The following is a 22,777-nucleotide window of genomic DNA, read 5'->3' as shown; positions in this document are numbered from 1 at the left end:
TTTTTAACAACCTTCTATGTATATATTAGTGAGTGGCCTAAATGCTAGAACCTATAAAGAGCCATGACATTTTTTTCTCTAGCTCTATAGTGCATGATCTAATGGAAAAGAAAAACAAGTTGAAAAATTATTGGAATGTTGTAAGTGTTAAAATAGTGGTATGTGTATGTGATAGCCTGGAGGAGAAGTGCCCTACTCTGCAGGAGAGGTTGGGAGGTTTCATGGAGGAAATGGCATTTGACCTGAATTTTGAAGGATGAGTAGCAAGCAGAATGGGTAAAGAGATTTGCAGGTACTTGTAAATGTCTTGTAATAGACATGACTGTTTATCTTCAGAGTCTGTGCAATATGAGAAATTAAACTCTTTTGCATTAAAGACAACAGTCTCTGATTAGCTGTGACTCCGAGATATGTTAAATAACTTTTAGGATGACATTCTAATAGTAGACTTGGAATTCTTGATCTTCATTTAGTAAAATGAAAACTGTGTTTAAAAAAATTGTAAATATAGGCAAGACAATGGGTAGACTGATACAATGATGGTTATTATCAAATCAAAGAAACCGATAGGATTTATTATTATTTAGAACATCTAATTCATAACATACTGGATTGTGCCTAAGGCACAATGATATTAGTGGTATTATCAAGACAATCTTGTTTAATAAGTTACTGTTCATGTCTTGAATACTATTGATAAATATTGCTAGAAACATAAAATTCTAAAGAAAGGGCCTTTATTTATTTTTTTTTAAAGATTTTATTTATTTATTCAACAGAGATAGAGACAGCCAGCGAGAGAGGGAACACAAGCAGGGGGAGTGGGAGAGGAAGAAGCAGGCTCATAGTGAAGGAGCCTGATGTGGGGCTTGATCCCATAACGCCGGGATCACGCCCTGAGCTGAAGGCAGACGCTTAACCGCTGTGCCACCCAGGCACCCCAAGAAAGGGCCTTTAAAGACTAGAATCAAAGTTTTAAAAGTGTTCAAAAATAGATAAAATCCAAGATATATTGAATACTTCAAATAAATGATACAAAAAATAAATGGGGAGCTCACTTATATAAGTTGGTTAAAAAAAAAAATTCTTAAATTCCCCAGGCTAATTAGACAATACATACATAAACAAAATAAAGGAAATTGAATTTTAGGCAACCTGTATATGAGGGGTTAATTAATTATTAGGTGAATTGGCTCTGAACAAATTTACCTGGAGTTTAAAAAGTACACGGAAATAAATTAGGATCAAAAAGGGAAGGATAACTGCACTATTCATTTTTTTTACTGGTAGCTCAATGAAGAAATACACAGATTCTAAAATCAATTCAGCCTTAAGTTTTACTATACCAAATAATTTTTAAATTATGTGAAACATAATGCCCTAATATAAATGGAACCAAGGCTGCTATTGTAAATGAGTTACACTTAGAGGTTGTTGGAACCTCAGAAGGGTTCGGCCCTCTGTCTTTTCTTCATCATTAATTTATTCAAAAAAATCACTGAGAGAGATTTCTGGTTTCCCTTCCATTCCACATGTAAGAAGCTTGGAAGTCACCACACCATCCTAACAACAAGTAAACACAACTGAAAAATCAAAAGCTCTTTTTGGATCTGTGAGAAAGAAGAAAACACAGGGCAAACCCCTGCCTCCCAGAGTGGAGAGACAAATACAGGATATCATGGCTTCCGGAACAAGAGCAAAGACTCAAAAGTGGAGACCTCTGCAGGAACCAGTTCTGAGCTGTTACTGATGAATTGAAGGAGGCTCCATGTGGAGAAGTCTGAGAGTGAAAAATGCCAAGGGGACCTAGTCATTGCAGAGCCCCCACTGTACCGTGAGATGTACTTCCAGGAGCTCAACCAAATCCCCATAGTAAGTAACAGAGAAGAATCCCCCCATCTTTGGCATTTAGAGGGGGAAAGGAATCATTTTGCAATATGTCAGAGCACTCTGTTCTTAACATGGCTGCCTTCAGGGCAATCTAGTTAACCGGAGCCTGACCTACTAGAGTATCATCAGAGCCCAGCTGATCTAGGGGAAGGAAAATACCCTACTCCAGGCCACTCTGGACAACCTGGATGAAAGAAAAACATTGAGAACCACTTGTGAAGTTCACAGTTCAGAGGCATAAACTCACTGAAAGACTAAGACATACAGGACTATGGAGCCCTTTCCCTCCCCACAGACCTCATCACCACATTACTAAAGGCCTGTGTACTAAAGGCCTGTGTTCCTTTTACCCAGTTCCTTTTACCCAGTACCTCATGTTCAGCCATCAGGACAAAATCTTGAGATTAAGATTTGGTATCTAGACATACCTAAAGGTGGGGTGCCTGATTTCGGCTCAGGTCATCATCTCAGGGTCGTGAGATAGAGCCCTGTGTCAGGCTCCGCACTGGGCATGAAGCCTGCTTAAGATTCTCTCCCTCTTCATCTTCCCCTCACACGTGTGTGTGCATGCATTTGTTCTCTCTCTCAAAAAGGAAAAAGACATACCAAAAGGCAGAAAACAATTTGAAGAGACAGCCAACATCAGAACCAGATATGGCAAGAATGTTGGAGTTACAAGACCAGAAATTTAAAACAACTATGGTTAATATGCCAGAGAGTCTAATGGGAAAAGTAGACAGCAAGTACACACAGATGGACAATGTAAACAGAAATAGAAATCCTAAGAATCAGAAGGAAATGCTAGAGATGCAAAAAAACAAAACACTAATGGAAATGAAGAATGCCTTTGATGGGCATACTAGATTGGTTATGGCTGAGGAAAACAATTTCTGTGCTAGAGAGCATATTGATAGAATACTCAAATAAATGATAACGTGGTGTGGCAGAGGTGTTAACTAATGCTGCAGTAGTGCTAATGCAGTATATAAATGTATCAAGTCAACATGTTGTACAAACTGACACAATGTTATGTGTCACTTATATCTTAATTTTAAAAACTAGAATTCTCAACCAAAAGCCAAAGTAACAAGGACTGAAAAAACAACACCCAAGGACTGTACAGCTATAAAATGTGTAACACACATAATGGGAGTGCCAAAAGAAGAAAAAAGGAACAGAAGAAATACTTGAAGCAATAATGATTAAGAATTTTCCCCAAGTTAATGTCAGACACCAAATCACAGATTCAGGAAGCTCAGAGAACACCAAGCAGAATAAATGCAAAAAAAAAAAAAAAAAAAAAAAAAAAACACCTGCGTGTTCATCATTTTCAAACTACAGAAAATCAAAGATAAAACCTGCAAGAAGCTAGAGGAACAAAACACCTGACCTGTAAAGGAGCAAAGATAAGAGCTACATCCAACTTTTTTTCAGAAACCATACAAGCAAGAAGAGAGTGAAATGAATGATTTTAAGTGTTGAGAGAAAAAAATGACCAAACTAGAATTCTGTACCTTGCAAAATTATTTTTAAAAGGCAAAGCCTTTTTAAAAGGTTAGCCAGGCTAACCAAGGAAAAAAGAAAGAAGGAAAGAGATAAACTAAGAAAAAATGACACAAATTACTATAGATAGAAGCAGAGGAAATACTTCCCAACTCATTCTGTGAGGCCAGCATTCCCCTAATTCCAAAACCAGACAAACAACAAGAAAACAACTACAGATCAATATCTCATGAACACAGATGCAACAGTCTTCCACAAAATATTAGCAAGATGACTCCAAACTACAAAAGGAATTAGGGACACCTGGCTGGCTCAGTCGGTAGAGCATGCAATTCTTGATCTGGGGGTTGTGAATTCGAGCTTCACATTGGGTGTAGAGATTACTTAAAAATTTTGTTTAAGTCTTAAAAAAAAAAAAAAAAAGACAACTAAGTAGGATTTGTCCCAGGTATGCAAGGCTGGTTCACATTTGAAAATCTATCACATCAACAAACTAAAAAAGAAAAATTACATGATCATATTGATAAGATGCAGAAAAAGTATATGACAGAATCCAACACTGATTCATGATAAAAACTCTCAGTAAACTAGTAATAGAGGGGATCTTTCTCAACTTTATAGCACTACAAAAAGTCTTACAGCTAACATCATAATGGTGAGAAACTGGAAGCTTTTGTATTAGTGTCAGTGCTAAAAAGAAATAAGCTATCAAGCCATGAAAAGACATGAAGGAACCTAAATGCATATTTAGGTTGGCCCAGCTCACCATTCCTTGTCAACATTGTGCTGGAAATTCTAGCTAATGCAGTAAGACAAAAGGAGATGAAAGGTATACGGGTTGGGAAGAAGGAAAGAAAACTGTCTTTGTTAACTGGTAGCATCATCAATGTAGAAAATCTAAAAGAATGTACAAAAAAATAGGAACTAATAAGAATTACAGCAATGTTACAGGATGCAAGTTTAATATACCAAAGCTAATCACTCTTCTACATACCAGCAATGAACAAGAGAAATTTGAAATTAAAAACAGTACAATTTACAATAGCATCCCCTCCCGAAATGAAATACTTAGGTATAAATCTAAGAAGTTATGTGCAAGGTCTATATGAGAAAAACTACAAAACTGATGAATAAAATCAAAGAATTTACTTTTAAAAAATGGAGAGATATTCCACATTTATGGATAGGAAGACCCAGTGTTGTCAAGATGTCAGTTCTTTTCAACTTAATCTATAGATTCAGTGTATTCCCAATGAAAACCCCAACAACTTCTCTTGTAGATATTGAAAAAATAATTATATAGAGAGTCAAAAGACACAGAATAGCCAATACAGTATGGAAGAACAAAGTAGGAGGGCTCAACTTCCAGTAATTCTTGGTAAAAGAATAGACAGATCAATAGAATAGAATAGAGAACCCATAAATAGACCCATGTGTAGTCAACTGATCTTTGACAGAGGAACAAGGGCAAGACAATAGAGGCAAAGAGAGTCTTAAATGGTACTGGAACGACTGGATCTACATGTAAAAAAAAAGAATGTAGACACAGACCTTAAACCCTTTGCAAAAATTAACTCAAAATGTATCACAGACCTAAATACAAATTTTTAAACGAGAAAAGTCCTGGAAGATACCAGGAGAAAACCTAGAGGACTTTGGATGTGGTGATGCCTCTTGAGATATAAACCAAAAACACAACCCATGAAAGAATTGGTAAGCTGAACTTCCACTGAAGTTACAAACTTCTGCTCTGCAAAAGACAATGACAAGAGAATAAGACAAGCCACAGACTGAGAGCAAATACTTGCAAATGATACATCTAATAAAGGACAGTTATCCAAAATATACAAAGAACTCTTAGAACTCAACAATAAGAAAACAACCTGATTGGAAAATGAGCCAAAGCCTTAACAGACACCTCAGCAACAGATACACAGATAGCAAATATGTGAAAAGATGCTCTACATTATATGTCATCAGGGAAATGCAGTTTAAAACAAGATACCACTACATACCTATTAGAATAGCTAAAATGCAGAAAACTGGCAGCACCTAATGCTAACAAGAATGTGGAGTAAGAGGAACTCATTTATTGTTATGGGGATGTAAAGTGGTACAAACACTTTGAAGACAGTTGGCTGGTTTCTTACAAAACTAAACACATTCTTACTATGTTGATCCAGCAATTACACTCCTTGATATTTACCCAAAGGAGTTGAAAACTTAATATTTACACAAAAACCTGCACACATGTTTATAGCAGCTTTATTCATAATTGCCGAAACTTGGAAGCAACCAACACATCTTTCAGTAGGTGAATGGATAAATAAACTGGAACATCCAGAGAATGAAGAATTATTCAGTGCTAAAAAGAAATGAGCTATCAAGCCATGAAAAGACATGAAGGAACCTATATGACATTCCGGAAAAGGCAAAACTATTGAGACAATAGTGGTGGTCAAGGATTTGGTGGTGGTGGTGGTGGTGGTGGTGGTGGTGGTGGTGGTGGTAGGGGAAAGATGAAGAGGATGGAGCACAGAGGATTTTATAGGGCATGAAAATAACTGCATGATGCCATAATGATGGATACATGTCATTATACATTTGTCTAAACCCACAGAATGTGCAACACCAAGAGTGAATTGTAAGTTGGGGTCTTTGGGTGATTATAATGTGTAAATGTAGATCCATCAATGACACCACTTTTCAACAAATAGACCACTCTGGTGGGGGATGTTGATAGTGGAGGTGGTTATGTATGTGTGGGGCAGGGACCATAGAGAAAATCTATCTACCTTCCCCTCAATTTTGCTGTGAATCTTAAACTCTTTAAAAGAAAAGAATTAATTATAAAACTATCATTGCTGACTATATGCCATTATAAACGAGACTGATGCAGTGGTAGTGGGTGGTAGACTAGAAATCAGAAGAGCCTGTGTTCAAGTCCTTTTTTCATCATCTGTTCTGACACCCTTAGAAAAGTCACTTAATAGCTATGAGCCTTACCTAGGAAAGTATTCCTTTATGACGTTATGGCAATCAGATTGCAGACATGAAGGTTTTTTGAAAACTAGCAGCATGCAAATATCAAGGGCTTAACTATTATTAACGTAACGACTTAAGACATAACCACTGATTCTTAAAACATCTTTTGTTTGCATGCTTTGGGATTAGTTATATGAATAAAGAAAGTAAACTGCTGTACAAAAGATGAGTACAATAATAGTTACATGCTTAGAAAACTCCAAAAAGGGAATGATAACTTTTTTGTATGAAGAAAATATTCATGAAAAAATTTTAAGAGAATAGCACTAAGGCAAGTTTGACTTTCCATTTTTCTGCTTGAAAAAGAAAATTGAGAAGACAGCCTCCTTAAAGATCCTAGATTAAAAGGAATATAGGGGCACCTGGGTGCCTCAGCCGTTAAGCATCTGCCTTCAGCTCAGGTCATGATCCCAGGGTCCTGGGATTGAGCCCCGCATTGGGCTCCCAGCTCGGCGGGAGGCCTGCTTCTCCCTCTCATACTCCCCTTGCTTGTGTTCCCTCTCTTGCTCTCTCTGTGTCAAATAAATAAATAAAATCTTCAAAAAAAAGGGGGGGGGATATAATATACCAGATTCTAGTTTTTTAAGAGTAACATAGTATTATGTGTAGTTAGATTTAGTTTTTTCTTATACCAAAAATATTGGCAAATATATTTCACATATTGATTTACAGTTGCCACTATTGTGGTAGAAGTAGTTTGACCAGTGTTACGTTAATATAATTAAACTGATCTGAAGAAAAGATTCCCAGATTCACCATATAATGTGTTGGCACTTGCCTTCCACAGTAGTTTGCCCTTTTGAAAAGCAAATAGGGGTTAAAAACGTTAGAAGGAAAAGCTGAAAAGAAACAGATTTCAGCTTTGTGAGCAGTCTGATTCATGCTACTTCTCAAATGATCACTCAATATTTTAGCCCAGGTATGCAATGCCACATTTGGGTTTATCTCCCTTTAATAAATATCTTTCAGAATAGCCCATGTACAAATACTACATTTAAAATTTGTTTGATATATTTTGCTCATTTATCTTTGCCCAGATTCTCTGGCTCTGAGGAATAGTGGTGTTCATGAACTTGCTGGAGCTGGAGTTTCTTTCCCTCTTTCTTCCTTTTTGGATATATCAGTGCGATAAAGAACTGGTTCGTCAGTTCTACCAAGATGGCGGGTTTCTTGAGAGTGTAGGGAATCTGGCAGAAGGAGAATGAGAATACAGTTCATCTATATAGGGACTGGAATGTTTGCCATTGGAAAATTTAATGTTTTCCGCAAACAGGTTACGTTTTAGAGTACAAATGGACCTGTGGCTGAAGGAAAAATAAATTCTTCCTGATTCTAGTTTGTATCAGACTTATTTCTGAAATAACCTAGAGGGAAATAATATATATATTTTTAAGATTTAATAGAAAAAAAGCTTAGTTGGTCTGTCTTTATATTCACTTTCCTAAATTATGTGCTCTTGTTTATTCCTGAGCTTTAGCTTTTGACGTTGTATATGACATGTCTGCTTTTCTTTTCTAGAAGCCACCGGTGTCCAACAGAAGGTCAATTTTTCTGAAGGAGGTATTCTCTTTTAAAATATTCTAAATCTTTTTTTCGCCATTTACATGAGGTGTAATTTTGACAGGTACTTAAGAGAGAGCAGAAAATAGTGTATTTTTCTTCAGAAAAAAAAAAATCCATGCTTACCTGAACTCATAATTAGGCAGGTAAAATAGGATAGAGTGAGCGATTCTATATGCATTTTAAGCATCTTTTGTTTGAGTTAATAATTTTAAGCAAAGTTACTAAAAGAAGATTCTGGCATATGCTCGGCTTTGACTATGGTATTAAAATAATCATTTTTCCAAATTCTCATAATCAGTCTGTAAATAGTATAGTAAAATTTAGTCCGTTTTAGAACCCACCATAATCTAAGATTACCTGCATACTGAAATGTTTGCATATGGGTGTATGTGTACATCCCCCTTGCAGAAACACAGATGGACATTTATAAATGTGTGCATATTCTAATCTTGTCTGAATTTACACACAGACCAAATGTAGTTCCCCCATAAGGTAGAATTTTTCCACTATTTTGCTCATTTGTTTTCTGTTTGACTACAGTAAAGCCTCAGAATATAATCTTGTAGATATTACTCTGAATATTTGTTTGAGATACAATTATGTGCCTCAGAGAACATTAATGAGCTCAATTTTAGCTTACATGAAAATTTGTGATCCAGAATAATAAGCGTAATAAATAGCAATTCTATATCTGATAATTAGAGAGGCTTCATTTTAGTGTTGAATTACTTGTTTTTTAATCTAGATCTTTAGAGCCTTAGAATAAAGACTATACTAGTGTATTATTTACTTCTTTTTAGGAGAAACTGAACAGGATGATCAAGATAGCTCTGACAGTGATATTACTACTGCTAAGGTCAGATCCGGGGATTCTCTTGATTTTGGAGGTAACATTGCTTTATATACATATGATTTTATCCTAGGAGCTGTCTTTTTAGTTTAAATATAAAGGTATTTGTGAATTTGCTTTTTAAAAAAATACTTCAAAGTATTTTATAAAAACGACTTTTTAAAAGGTTGTGTTCCATTTAATATTTATTAAAATTACTGATTTCATGTGTACATCTAATTAGTAATGTAATGCCATGTAATATCTAAATAAGTCACTTTTTAGCTTACTTTGATATTTATGGAATATAAGATATTTTTTGTGCTCAAAAGAAGAGTTATTTGTAGGTTTTTTTTTTTTTTTTTTTTTTTTTTTTTTAATGGTATAGGGAGGGATGCCTGGGTGACTCAGTAGGTTAAGCATCTGACTTGAGCTCCGATTATGATCCCAGCATCCTGGAATTAAGCCCCATGTCGGGTTCCTTTCTTAGCGGGGAGTCTGCTTGTCCCTCTCCCTCTGCCCCTCACTCCCCTTGTGTACTCGTGTGTGTGTGTGTATCTATGTGTATGCACACACTCGCTCTCTTTCCTTCTCTCTCAAATAAATAAATAAAATATTTTTAAAAATGTTTTAAATGTTATAGAGAAACTAATTTCATTGGCATTGGTACTCATTACACTATCAGGAATGTTAGTTAGCTTTTAGGAAGTTTTAATATACCTGGGTAATTGCTTTTATCTCTGGATTGTTCAAATTCACACCAGCTCAGTAATAACAGTTTATGATTGTTCATGTGAATTTGTGTTTTATTAAAGGAAAGAATTGACTGAAGAGAAAAAAAAATACCAATTGAGGCTTAAGAGTGTGCCAAACCAATTTGTAAACTCTGTAAAGAGTGAATAATTTTATATTTTAGTCCTATGAAAGAGTTAATTCTCCACTTCCCCTCACCGCTTTTTGAGAATTTCCATAGTTCCTGTTTTACTTCATCATTCCGTTTTAAAAATAAGCTCATAAGCCGGTTTATGGGCATTTGGTATTCCCTGTATTTCCCACCCTTCCTCATTTCCCCCCGTTCTTTCTTGATGCAGAAATCCCAAAGGAGATATGCACCATTCTAGCATAGTGGTTAAGAACATGGGCTCTGAAGCCAGAATCCCTGGGTTTCACTCCTCCACTACTGGGTCGGTGCCCTCAAGCCATTGTTTAACTTCTGTGTTCCTCAGTTTCCTCACCTGGGTTGTTAAGAGGTTAAATTAATTCATATGTGCAAGCACCTAGAAAGTACCTGTCATGTAGTAAACCCTTAAATTAAGTGTTCTTATTAGTTTTGGTATATGTACACACAAAGCTCTAAAAATTAGAGACTGATTAAGCCATTCATATAGCCAATAATTTGATGGCATTGCTACCAGCATATAGCTCTTCAAAACTACATAAACCGCAGGCTCTGTGATCCCTTTAGAATTCTAATAAATTCTTAATGAAGCACATACCCATATGCAGAAGAAAACTCTAGCTAAAGAACAAAAAGGGGAGCACATTAAAAAGAATACAGATCTTCCTGGATTATTTTCTGGGCTCATTATCACCGAAGAGGTACAAGAAGAAACAAATGAGCAAAGGGGACAAAAAGAGAGAGAGAGGCGCAAACCGAGAAACAGACTCTTAACTATAGAGAACAGTCTGACCAGAGGGGAGGTGGGTTGGGGGATGGGTGAAACAGGTGATGTGGATTAAGGAGTGCACTTGCTGTGATGAACACAGGGGATTGTATGAAAGTGTTAAATAACTTCATTGTACATCTGAAACTAATACTATACCGTATGTTAACTAACTGGAATTTAAATAAAAACAAAAAAGTTCCATTGGAGTGCAGGAAGAAAATATTAGAATTTCATATATATTTATATTTTATTTCATCCATTTAAAATGTCTGTTTTTATTTTATAATAAATGCAACACATTAGTTTATATATTATTTCAGTAATACATGTATATGTTTTTGAGATTGATGCTCAAATTTTTTTAGTAATAGGAATACGGTAACAAAAATATTTAGCTACCACCCTGAATATGTCAAATGCTCCTGCTTCCAAGATAACAATCTGATCACTTTTGAACAGGTTTAGTTATGATTTCCATTTTTATATGAAAACACGTTTTTTAAAGAGTAGACTAAAATATATAATGTATTGGCCACTTACAAGAAAATTTTGAGGCAAAATGAGGTATTAATGATTTCAAGAAGATCCATTATAAACTTTCAAAATGTTCCCCAGCCCAAAGCTTGTATTATCTCCCTTGCCTCATGCCATGTTCTATATCTTACATTTTTTTCTTTAGAAAGTGGTTAGGCAAAGAGATAATTAATTTTTTAGATACAACATGACTTTAATTTTAAAAATAAATTGTGCACCCATGTGTTGAATTCCTGGGGTTTTACTGACTATCTTTGCTCCTTTGATTACTCATTGTTCTCTTATAAAATGTGCATTTAAAAGTATACTGTACTTTACAAGGTACTATATTTACTTTTGTTGTTGTTTTTTTAGATCAGACCACCAGATCGTCAAGTCAATATCCAGAATCATTTTGCCAGTCATCACAAAGTAAGTAAAGCCATGTCTTAAACTCCAAAGTCTACCTGTGTGTGTGGTCAAATGCTGTTTTTATTTTTGAAGATCCTCTTTTCCAATTTCCAGCACTTCCATGAAGTGTTGAAAAAGAGGTCTAGTGATTGCTAAACAACTCATCCAGCATCTTGAATTTGCTTCATCTCTGTACTCAAGCTTGAATTTGATTTTAAAAAACAAGAATCTGCATTCCGTGACTTGTTGAATGTCCTTGCTGCCCATATAAATTTGTTGACTGTTTTTAGTTTAATTTAACTAATGTAGTTTGAGCCTATTTATATGGACATATTCTAATAAGGATATAAATTTTATATGTAGTATGATTTGAGCTGTATTGGAAAAGTTTGGAAGGTTGGATAAGTAATAAACCAAGGCATAGTAAAAAGTTAATGATAAGCTAGGTGGTAGGTATATAAAAATCTTACAGCGTCACTTACAATCTTGAAAATTTTCACAAAGTGTTGAGAAAATATAACAAAAGAAAAGATTGGAAAGATACTAAAATGCTAATAACACTGATTTGTTCAGGATGGTAAAATAATTGGTGACATTTTTTTTTCCCTTCTGTATTTTGCAGATTACCTGCAGTGGATATGTATTTCTTAGGTTAAGCAGAAATGATACTGTTTTTTCTTTTTCATTTTTAAATCAAGTCCCAGAATTTGAGTTAATTATTAATCAGCCTAAAATATCTTTGTATATAAAATCTTCAAGGACTTTTTTCCTTTCCACATCACCTTTTTTGAATTATTTATTTATTTATTTTTAAAGATTTTAGTTCTTTATTTGTCAGAGAGAGAGAGAGAGAGCACGTGCACAAGCAGGGGGAGTGGCAAGCAGAGGGAGAAGCAGGGTTCCCACTGAGCAAGGAGCTGGATGTGGGACTCAATCCTGGGAACCTGGAATCATGACCTGAGCCGAAGGCAGACACTTAACTGACTGAGCCACCCAGGCGCCCCATGAGATTGTTTTTAAAGGAAAAGTCTCTAGAAATCTGTTTTGTAATCACTATGTTTATAGAATTCCACTTTATTTCATTTTATCTATATTTAGCTTTTAGAAGGTTCTGGGTTTGAACTTAAAACTGCGATAAAACAAAAGCCACTGAGACACAAAAATAAATCATTTGTGGAAAATTACTTGCTGAATCATCTTATATCTTTGCCCTTTGTTATACTACATTTTTGATTTTTGGAAGCTCTTGAAAGTATCTCCCTATATAAATTATGCTACATGCATACAGTGGAATACTTTTTAGTTATGAAAAATGAGTACTTTGTATACTAATGAATAGGTGATCAAGATATATATCCTTAAATCTAAGATGCCTTTATTTTATGTGTCACTGAGAAAGATAAACCATCCAGTTAAATTCTTGATTATAAGATACAAACCTAAGTCAGAGGCGTTTTTTGAAAAGTACTTCTTGGGGTGCCTGGGTGGCTCAGTTGGTTAAGGGTCTGATCTTGGTTTCGGCTCAGGTCATGATCTCAGGGTTGTAGGATTGAGCCGCATGTTGGACTCTGCACTCAGCGCAGAGTTGGTTTGAGATTCTTTCCTCTCCTTCCACTTCTGTCCTCACCCCTCCCATGCCACTCCCTCCCCACCCCCTCACATGCACATACGCTCTCTCAAATAAATAAATAAATAAATCTTAAAAAAAAAAAAAAAGTACTTCTTAAAAACCATGAAAGACATTTTAAAAAGCATGTGTCTACTTTTTTTTAAAAAGTATTTTGTTGGTATAGACCGAAAACAAATCTGAAAGAATATTCATATGTCTTAATCACCATGGTATTCCTGCACATAGTAGGCACTTAATAAATATTTATGAATTTTTAAGTTAATTATTTCTAGAATGTTTTATTTCTTTTACAGCTGGCATATTTTGCATTTGTATGCAGGAAAAAAACTGAAAAATTTATAGTGACACTTGTATCAGTGGGTAGAAATAACTCATTTCTTTAGGGCAGATTTGGAAATTTACTTTGTTATGATTGTTTGAAATATCATTTCTAATCATCCCATTGTATCATTTTACAATTGTCCTTAGATACCATCCCAAAACAAAAATTAGCATCTTTCTCTTCATAACTATTTTGCAATGCCCACAACGTTGCTTATGTAGTATAAACATATATGGACTGCCTAGGTTTATATCTCAGCCCTATTACCTGTAGATATGTAATCTTGGGCAAATGATCAATTTCAGTGCCCTTATTTGTAAATAGGAATAATGGTATCAACCACATGAAGTGTGAGAATTAAATAAAATTATACTTCATACCTGGTAAGCATTCAGTACACGCAGCCATTATTTTGATGGTATTGATCCTAAAGTTGACTTATTATTATCCAAATCTTGAATACTTTGAAGTTTAGAAAAGGGGAAAGAATGGATGCATCACCTATGTTTGGGACTGATGAAAGAAAGGTTTGATTTTTGTGGGGATTTTTTTGTTTATAGTATCCATATTATACAAGTACAATGTCTATGCAGTATCTTCACTGTACCTACTTCCACGTATTGTATGACCCTATCTTTGTTTTCTGTTTTAGGTCGAGACTTCCTAACTCTTGATAAGCAACCTCCCGTGCTAAGTAAGTGGTTGGTTGTCTGTTCTTTTATCAGTCAAGTAATTTTGACTTTGTCAAATTTGGATTTGAATTAGGGTTTTAGATTATTTTACCCTCTTTGCCTTTTAGTCCCACCACACTTTGGTACCAAATGTGTAATTACATGGGAATGTGTTTAGGACTATTTTACCTAAAGTAACTTCTTTACAAGAATAAATGGTTAACTTTTTTCTTCTTAAGTAATATTGAAATCAAATTCAAGTATTATTGAATTCAGTCATTCTCAGACCAGAACAAAGGACTTGTACATAGTTTTGTCTATTAGGTGATTATATATTTATTTGCTGCTTATTTTGCTGTAAGTCATGGTTCACCTTTCACTGGTAGATCCTTTAACATTATCTTTTACTTCTGAACCTATTGCTTTTGTTGTTTTCCTCCCCAGATGTGTTTTGCCTTTCTGATAAATTTACCTTGTAAATTTGTATACATTTCAAAGTATGTGAAATGATATCTTGATATATGTATTTGCTTCAGGCTCGGGATATCAAAAAACCCCTCAAGAATGGTTTGAACAACCCACAAGAAGGAGGGCTAGGATACATAGTAAGTTGATAAATCTCTACCTATTATTGAAATAATTAAGTTTATTTGCTTTCTGTTTTTCTTTATTATTCAACATACAAAAATATTTAGTTCTTCAGATAGGCATTTAAATGGATTGTGATTTCATTAATAAAGAACAGCTATGATTACTAGTTATCTCCATCTGTTTGGAGGAGCAGGAGAAGGTCTGGATGTAAAGCGTAAATTGTGGTGTGAGAAATACAGTACAGTATTGTTAACTATAGATACTGTGCTTTACAGTAGATTTCTAGGACTTACTCATCTTGTACAACTGAAACTGTACCCTTTAATACCTCCTCATTTTCCCCTTCCCCCAGCAACCACCATTCTACTACTCTCTGCTTCTGTGAATTTGACTGTTTTAGATTCCTCATAAAATGAATTGTCTGTCAGAACCTACAACCCTGTTGTCTTATATGATACAAAACATAGTAGATTTTATATGTATTATTAACACTAACCATTAAAAATGAGAAGATAATGTGAAAAAGAAATTTGTATTTATTTACAGGTATAATGATTCATAAATTGATAATGAAGAAGCAGCAGTATGATTGTTTTATGGGACCCTAGTGTAGTTGATTGCTTCATAGTAGCCTGTCCTGTACATTAATCAATGGGTCATTATAAAATTTCTATAGCATACAGTATTACAGTCATTTCATAATACAGTATTGGAAACATTGTTACTTCTTAAAAAACGTTTACCTGTGATGATAGGCTGATAGGCAGTTTCTCCAGTTACTAGAGAGAGAGAGGTATACAGTATCCTATTTCCTTGAAAGCAAAGTTATGAAAGTAAGAAAACTGACATTGTTAATTTTATATGAAGTATCACTCATCTTACGCCTATATGAGGATTAGCTATCCTCTTCCATACAAGTCTTGCACACAATGTTCTACACAGTGAGTACTTAGGAGAAGATGATGACACAAAAACATCTCCTACAGTTCCTGCCACACAGTTAGATTTTCACACAAAGACGCTCATACACATACAACAGATAAATTCATTAGCTGTACAGCGTGATGGTTAATTACTGTTCCTTAATTGGAAGTGCATCATCATAAAGGTCTTCAGCCTCATCTTCTTTGCATTGAGTAGGCTGAGGAGGAAGAGGGAAGGTTGGTCTTGCTGTTAAGAGTGGCAGAGGCTGAAAAGGTGGAGAATGTGGAAGGGGGGGCAAGAGAGGCAGGCACGTTCCAAAATATGTAATTTCTGTCTGACTTTTTTTGCCTTCTCATGTCTCAAAAAATATGTCTGTATGGTACCAACTTTCTTCCACCCTTTCCTTCAGTTTCAGTGCCTCTGTCAGAAAAGGGCCCACATCGTAAAAGAAGTTGAAGGCAGTCTTGAATAATCAGAACTCTTCTCCCAGATTATCTGATGTCAGTTTGTTTTCTGGCACTTCTTCTTCTGGGTCCTCTGCCTTCTTCCTTAGTGTGGGAGCACTCATCTCCATCAAGTCATCTTCTTTTAATCCCTCTGGTGTGTCTGTTTGCTCTTGAGTTTCTCTAAGATCCATATCTTTTTTTTAAATTCCAGTATAATTAACATACAGTGTGATACTAGTTTCACATGCACAGTATAGTGACTCAGCAATTACTCAGAGCTTATCACAGTAAGTGTACTCTTATTCCTCTTCACCTATTTTACCCATCCTCCCACCCACCGCCCCTCTGGTAACCATCAGTTTGTTCTCTATATTTAAGAGTCTGGTTTTTTGTTTGTTCTTTTTTCTTTGTTTGCTTTCTTTGTTAAATTCCACATATGAGTGAAGTCATATGGTAGTTGTCTTTCTCTGACTGACTTGTTCATTTCACTGGGCATTACACCCTCTAGATTCATCAATGATGTGCAAATGGCAAGATTTCATTCTTTTACACACACACACACACACACACACACACACACACACACACATATCCCACATCTTCTTTATCCATTCACCGATCAATGGACACTTAGATTGCTTCCATAATTTGGTTATTGTAAATAATGCTGCAATAAACATAGGGGTGTGTGTATCTTTTCAAATTAGTGTTTTCATATTCTTTGGGTAAATACCCAATAGTGGAATTACTGGATCATAGGGTAGTTCTATTTTTAATTTTTGGAGGAACCTCGATACTGTTTTCCATAGTGGCTGCACCAGTTTGCATTCCCACCATCACTACCACAAGGATTATTTTTCTCCACATCTGTGCCAACACTTGCTTCTTTTGTTTTTGATTTTCACCATTCTGACAGGTGTGAAGTGATAATCTCATTGTGGTTTTGATTTACATTTTCCTGTGATGAGTGATACTGAGCATCTTTTCGTGTGTCTCTTTGCCATCTGTGTGTCGTCTTCGTAGAAATAGCTAGTTCATGTCTTCTGCCTATTTTTAATTGGATTGTTTTTGTTTGTGTTGAGTTATAGAAGTTCTTTCTCTATTTTGGTTACTAATCCTTTATCAAATATGTCATTTGCAAATATTTTCTCCCATTATGTAGGTTGTCTTTTAGTTTTGTTGAGGGTTTCCTTTGCTGTGCAGAAGCTTTTTATTTTGGTGGAGTCCCAATAGTTTATTTTTACTTTTGTTTCCCTTGCCTCAGGAGACCTACCTAGAAAAAATGTTGCTATGGCCAATGTCAGAGCCATTACTGCCTGTGCTCTTTTTCAGGATTTTTATGGTTTCAGCTCTTATATTTAGGTCCTAAATTCATTTTGAGTTTATTTTTGTATAATGGTATAAGAAAGTGGTCCAGTTTTATTCTGCATGTAGCTGTCCAGTTTTCCCAACACTATTTGTTGAAGAGACTGTCTTTTTCCCATTGCATATTCTTGCCTCCTTTGTTGAAGATTGACTATGTAATCATGAGTTTATTTCTGGGCTCTATTCTGTTCCATTGATCTATATGTCTGTTTTTGTGTCAGTACCATACTGTTTTGATTACTACAGCTTTTTAGTATATCTTGAAATCTAAGTCCGTATCTTGAAACCCTTCACCCCTTACCTTTTTTGTCATATTCATGATCTCTTTCATGATTTCCTTGATTGACTATATTGTAAATCCTGTGAGGTCATACACATCTGGACACAGTTTTCTCCAGCAGGAATTTATTGTTTTGGGTTTGATGGCTTTTTCTGTAACAACTATGGCATTATTAAAGTATATACTACCATTAATTTTATGCAATTACTATTTACTACTGCATCTTTAGGTTTCTTTACATTTCTTTCAGCTGTGAATGGCACCATGTAAAGTCTGTGTGTGTAAATTGTGATAAATTTTAACTTTTTGTAATTTGTATTTTATGGTAGCAAACGATGAAATAGTATCTACATATGTTTTATGCATTCATGAAATACCTAACTTTTTCTTAATATTTTAAAATATTTCTAGGCTGTGCAATTTGACTGAGGTTTTTCAAACTGTTGCAAATCTTCAAAAAAATTTCCAATGTATTTATTTTTTAAAAATCCACATATAGGGGTGCCTGATCAGTTGAGCATCTGCCTTCGGCTCAGGTCATGATCCCAGGGTCCTGGGATAGAGCCCTGCATTGAGCTCCCTGCTCTGCGGGGAGCCTGCTTCTCCCTCTGTCCCTCCTCCTACTTGTGCTCTCTCTTTCTCTTTCTCTAAAATAAATAAATAGATTTAAAAAAAAAATCCACATATAAGTGGACCTGCACAGTTCAAACCTATATTGCTCAAGGATCAACTGTCTATGCCACATTGTTTTATCCATTCATCTGTCAGCGGACATTTAGGTTGTTTCCATGTCTTGGCTATTGTGAATATTACTGCAGTGAACATGGGCACAAGCTGTCTCTTCAAGATGCTAATTTCATTTCCTTTGGGTATATATCCAAAGTGGGATTGCTGGATCATATGGTAGTTTCGTTCTTCAATTTCTGAGGGGCCTTTGTACTCTTTTCCATAGTGGCTATAGCAACTTATATTCCTACCTACAGTGTAAAAGGGTTCCCTTTTCTCTAAAACCTCTGTACAACCCTTGCTCTTGTTTTTTGGGTAATAGCCATCTTAACGGGTGTGAGGTGAATCTTACTATGATTTTGACCACATAGCCTATCACGTTTTTTAAGTGTGCTATAATCCTCTGGTCTATTTTTGCTTTTGTTGCCTGTGATTTTGGTGTCATATATAGGAAATCATTGCCAAGACCAATGTCAGGGAGCTTTTTCCCTTTTTTTTCCCTGGGAGTTTTATGGTTTGGGTTTTTTTTTTTTTTTTTTTTTTTTTAGCTTTATTTAAGCAATCTCCACACCCAACATGGGGCTCAAACTCACTACCCCAGGATCAGTTGTCACATGCTTCTCAACTGAGCCATCAAGGTGCCCCCTGTAGTTTTGGTTCTTATGTTTAAGTCTTTAATCCGTTTTGATTTTTTGTGTATGGTCCAATTTCATTCTTTTGCTTGTGGATATCCAGTTTTCCCAGCACCATTTATTCAGGAGACTGTCCCCATCGTTTATTCTTGATATTATTCTATAATATCAGTTGACCATATCTGCATGGATTTATTTCTAAACTCTGTTCTCTTCTGTTGGTCTCTATGTCTGTTTTTATGCCAGTACCATACTGTTTTGATTACTCTAGCTTTATAATGTATCTTGAAGTCAGGAAGTGTGATGCCCCCAGCTTTGTTCTTACTCAGAATTTCTTTGACTATTTGGAATCTTTTGTGTTTCCATATAAATTGTTTTCTATTTCTGTAAAAAATGCCATTGGAATTTTTATGAGGATTGTACTGAATCTATAGATTGCTTTGGGTAGTATAGACATTATAAGAATATTAATTCTCCAATCACAAACATGGGTATCTTTCCATTTAGTTGTGTCTGCTTTAATTTTTTATTATTGTTTTATAGTTTTCAGTGTATAAGTCTTTCACTTCCTTGGTTAAGTTTATTCCTAAGTATTTTATTCTTTTTGATACTATTGTAAATGGGATTATTTTCTTAATTTTTTTAATTTTAAAATTTAAAATGTTCTCTGAGTTATGTAGATATTACATTTGTTACATAATAACTATAACATATGATAAGTATAGTATATATTATATAGTTATATATTATAGTTAGGTGTTATATAAAAAATTATCTCATTTGATCTTTTTGTATAACAATGTGTATTACAGTATTATAGTTTTATATTATTATAATTACATATTATTATAATATCGTATATTATTTTATTTGATCTTTGCAACCATAGAGTAAGGTATTCAAGATAAACGTGACTTGATGGAATTTTTATTTGTTTTATTTATTTGTTTGTTTTAGTAATTATAGTTCATTTGTTTTAGTAATACAGTTGTTAACTTTGATGACCTAACTTAGAAGTTTCTAAATAATGTAATTTCCTAGGCTAAACCGGTAATTGTAAAACAATATGCCTTTAGAATGAAGGTTCATGTCATTTTGTCTCATTTGAGGTTTTTTTGGTCATATGACCAGAAATAAGACTATTTCTATATTTTAGCAGTGCTAATTTTATACCTCTAGTTTAGTCCAGTGTTTCTCAAATGAAAGCTCTTGCTAAACATCAGGAAGGTCATGTATAGATACTTAAGTTCTAAAACTCCAGGCAAATGATGGATGGCCGTATTGGTAAATGTAGGTCATACGAATTAGTAACTCAGCCTCTCTGCCTTCTAAACCCTGTCCTTCCATTTCTTCTTTCTTTTATGTTAAAATCAGTGGTCATGCCAAGAAGGATGGAGGCAAAAAGTAAAGAGTTAGGATAGTTTTTGTTTGCTAAAATAATGATAGAAATAGAGATTTGGTGGAGTCATGAGAAAATTATTTTTGGAATCTGTGGTTTAACCACAAACCTAAATAAAACAGAATTATCTATTAATAGAAATGGTGAAGAGTTTTTAATATAATTTTTAAAATAATACTGATATTTGAAATGATCAGAGGCACCAGAGTAAATATTTGTATCAGTATGAGATAGAGAATAGGATTAACATTGCATTTTACCTTAAAACCCCTTATCCAGGTAGCTCAGTAATCCATAATCTATATTTTGTCCTTTTTTCCCTCTTACAGCATCATCTTCAGGCAAGAGTTCAATATATGGCAGTTTTTCAGATGGTATAACATGTTTTCTTTTCTTTTAGTTGTGCTTATTTTCTTTGTTCTCTTAACTTTGTGCCATAAGTTTCACTACTTCTATTAAATAATTTGGGTCAAATACTTTAACGCTTTCTCACAAAACAAATGTATTAGGAGTATGCTTTATACTAGACCCCATGGCACGCTGTGAATAATTATGAAAGAAATAACTCTTGAATCTCAAGGAGCTGTCAGTCTAATGGGCACTTAGATCTTCCACTTTTTCTTCTATTTCTGGCTGATTTCTGCCTTATATTCTCTTGGTGGAATGTATATTTTCTTTCTCTGTTGGAAATGCTTAAATTATAAACCATAAATTGATAGTCTTTATTACTCCTATCATTAGATGACAACATTCAGAAATCAGAGCTTGGAAACTGGTCTCCATCAACCTCCAGCCAACGTAAGTTTGTCTACTCAGTTTTTATTAAGTGAGTTTCTAAAATTGGTCATTCATAATTGTTTTAAATGCAATTTGAAGAATTGTATTTTAAGCACTTATGAAGAAAAAGTATATATTTTGCTAGCAGTGAAATTCTTTAAGGACAAACTATATGAAACAACATCTGGTTTTCCCCTTCACTTAATTAGCTATAAGACCAAAAGTAAAAGTTAATAAGCAGAACTACTAATACCAATAACCAGGTGAACCTTGGTGAGTCAAAAGAAAGATGGCACATAGCGTGATGTAATAGGATTACCATGGATTTTAGAGTCCATAAACCTGTATTTGGATTACATTGGACCACTTAACTTTCTATTACAGCCTTGCAGCAAGTTTCTTTAATTCTCTAAGCCTATTTATTATCCCGAATGAGTACTAAGAAAATAACTTCACAGTGACTCTCACTTTGGTCTCAATATCACTTTCTACTAGCAAAATTAGTACCTTAAAGAGCCTTTTTTTATTTTAATATGGGCTATACTTACCCATATTTACCTAGAAATTGAAATTGAAAAATTTTTTAAATACCTATTTCTAAATCATTTAGTAACAATAGTGACAGATTGCTTATATTTTCTAATCTCTTTAATGTCTGACTTAATAAAACAGAGCTGGATTCTCATATTTGCTTCTGTATTCAGTCTGTTACAATATATTGTTCGGTTGCAGTATATACAAAAATCCAGCTTTATACAGATAATATAGATTTTTTAATAGTCTAAAGATAATTTTGGATATTCTCTTTTGATACTATCCAAAACTCAACAAGTTACTTTAAATGTGAGATCTGAAACCAAATTAGTGAACTTTTTGTGTTCTATTACATTAAAATCCATTGGTCTTTCTTGTACTTTGAATGCAGTATCATATACTGATCATTTGGAAAATACTGATTCACTAAGTTACGTAGATCTTCTGAATGTTGACACATTTCTAATACAGTATAAAAAGATCACATTTGTTAGTATCACCACCAGTCTTAAGACAGAGTCTTTAAGGATTCAGGAGCCGTCAAGCTTATAGTGGCAGATACAATATTTCCACAATACTGATTTTCACTTTAAACTGTGAATTTTATAATTGGCAACAAATATTGTCAGTTATTTTCCTAGAAACAACAGACTCACTTTGTTCATTTTCAAGAAAATGTCTGCCAAATACTCAAGTCTGACTAACCATAGTTTGTCACTTGTTCTTAAAAGTACTAGTTGAGCTCAACTCAGTTGCACAAAATTCTTTTCCTTGAGAAAACTACTGCAGTGTGCTAGGTATTAGAAGTGCTTTATGTATATTTCCCAGTTCTTCACATACTCTATTGAGATTTGTACTCGAGTTGAATTTTAATAAGATGAATAATTTTAACTGCTTTATGAAACAGTTTCACTGATAGCCTTAAATGTATGGCTGTGAGTACAAAGACTGCATTAGTACTGCCCTGGGATCCGTGCTAAGATATCATTTTCACATAACATCTTAGTGTCAGGAGACTAGCTTTAATCTCAAGGACGGGTTCTTGGAAGGACCTCAAGG

The 22,777-nt window shown here is 34.5% G+C and overlaps 1 protein-coding gene across 4 annotated transcripts in view; it reads left to right on the top strand.

Moving 5' to 3' along the window:
- The window catches only part of TOR1AIP1 (torsin 1A interacting protein 1), a 36,712-nt gene that overhangs the window by 10,747 nt on the left and 3,188 nt on the right, over positions 1-22,777 (top strand). For 2 of the 4 annotated variants that reach the window (XM_026509144.4, XM_026509145.4), the window contains 7 exons: positions 7,957-7,998; positions 8,802-8,888; positions 11,386-11,442; positions 14,026-14,067; positions 14,581-14,649; positions 20,737-20,781; positions 21,149-21,205. In XM_026509144.4, the coding sequence (XP_026364929.2) occupies positions 7,957-7,998; positions 8,802-8,888; positions 11,386-11,442; positions 14,026-14,067; positions 14,581-14,649; positions 20,737-20,781; positions 21,149-21,205 (399 nt within the window). The remainder of the gene's footprint in view (positions 1-7,956; positions 7,999-8,801; positions 8,889-11,385; positions 11,443-14,025; positions 14,068-14,580; positions 14,650-20,736; positions 20,782-21,148; positions 21,206-22,777) is intronic. The other 2 variants (XM_044387851.3, XM_044387850.3) reach the window with 1 other exon arrangement.

Source organism: Ursus arctos, unplaced genomic scaffold (assembly GCF_023065955.2).
Source record: "Ursus arctos isolate Adak ecotype North America unplaced genomic scaffold, UrsArc2.0 scaffold_2, whole genome shotgun sequence".
Lineage (NCBI taxonomy): Eukaryota > Metazoa > Chordata > Mammalia > Carnivora > Ursidae > Ursus > Ursus arctos.
The sequence above is the reverse complement of the archived record's forward strand: the minus strand, read 5'-3'. Positions and strand labels throughout refer to the sequence as shown.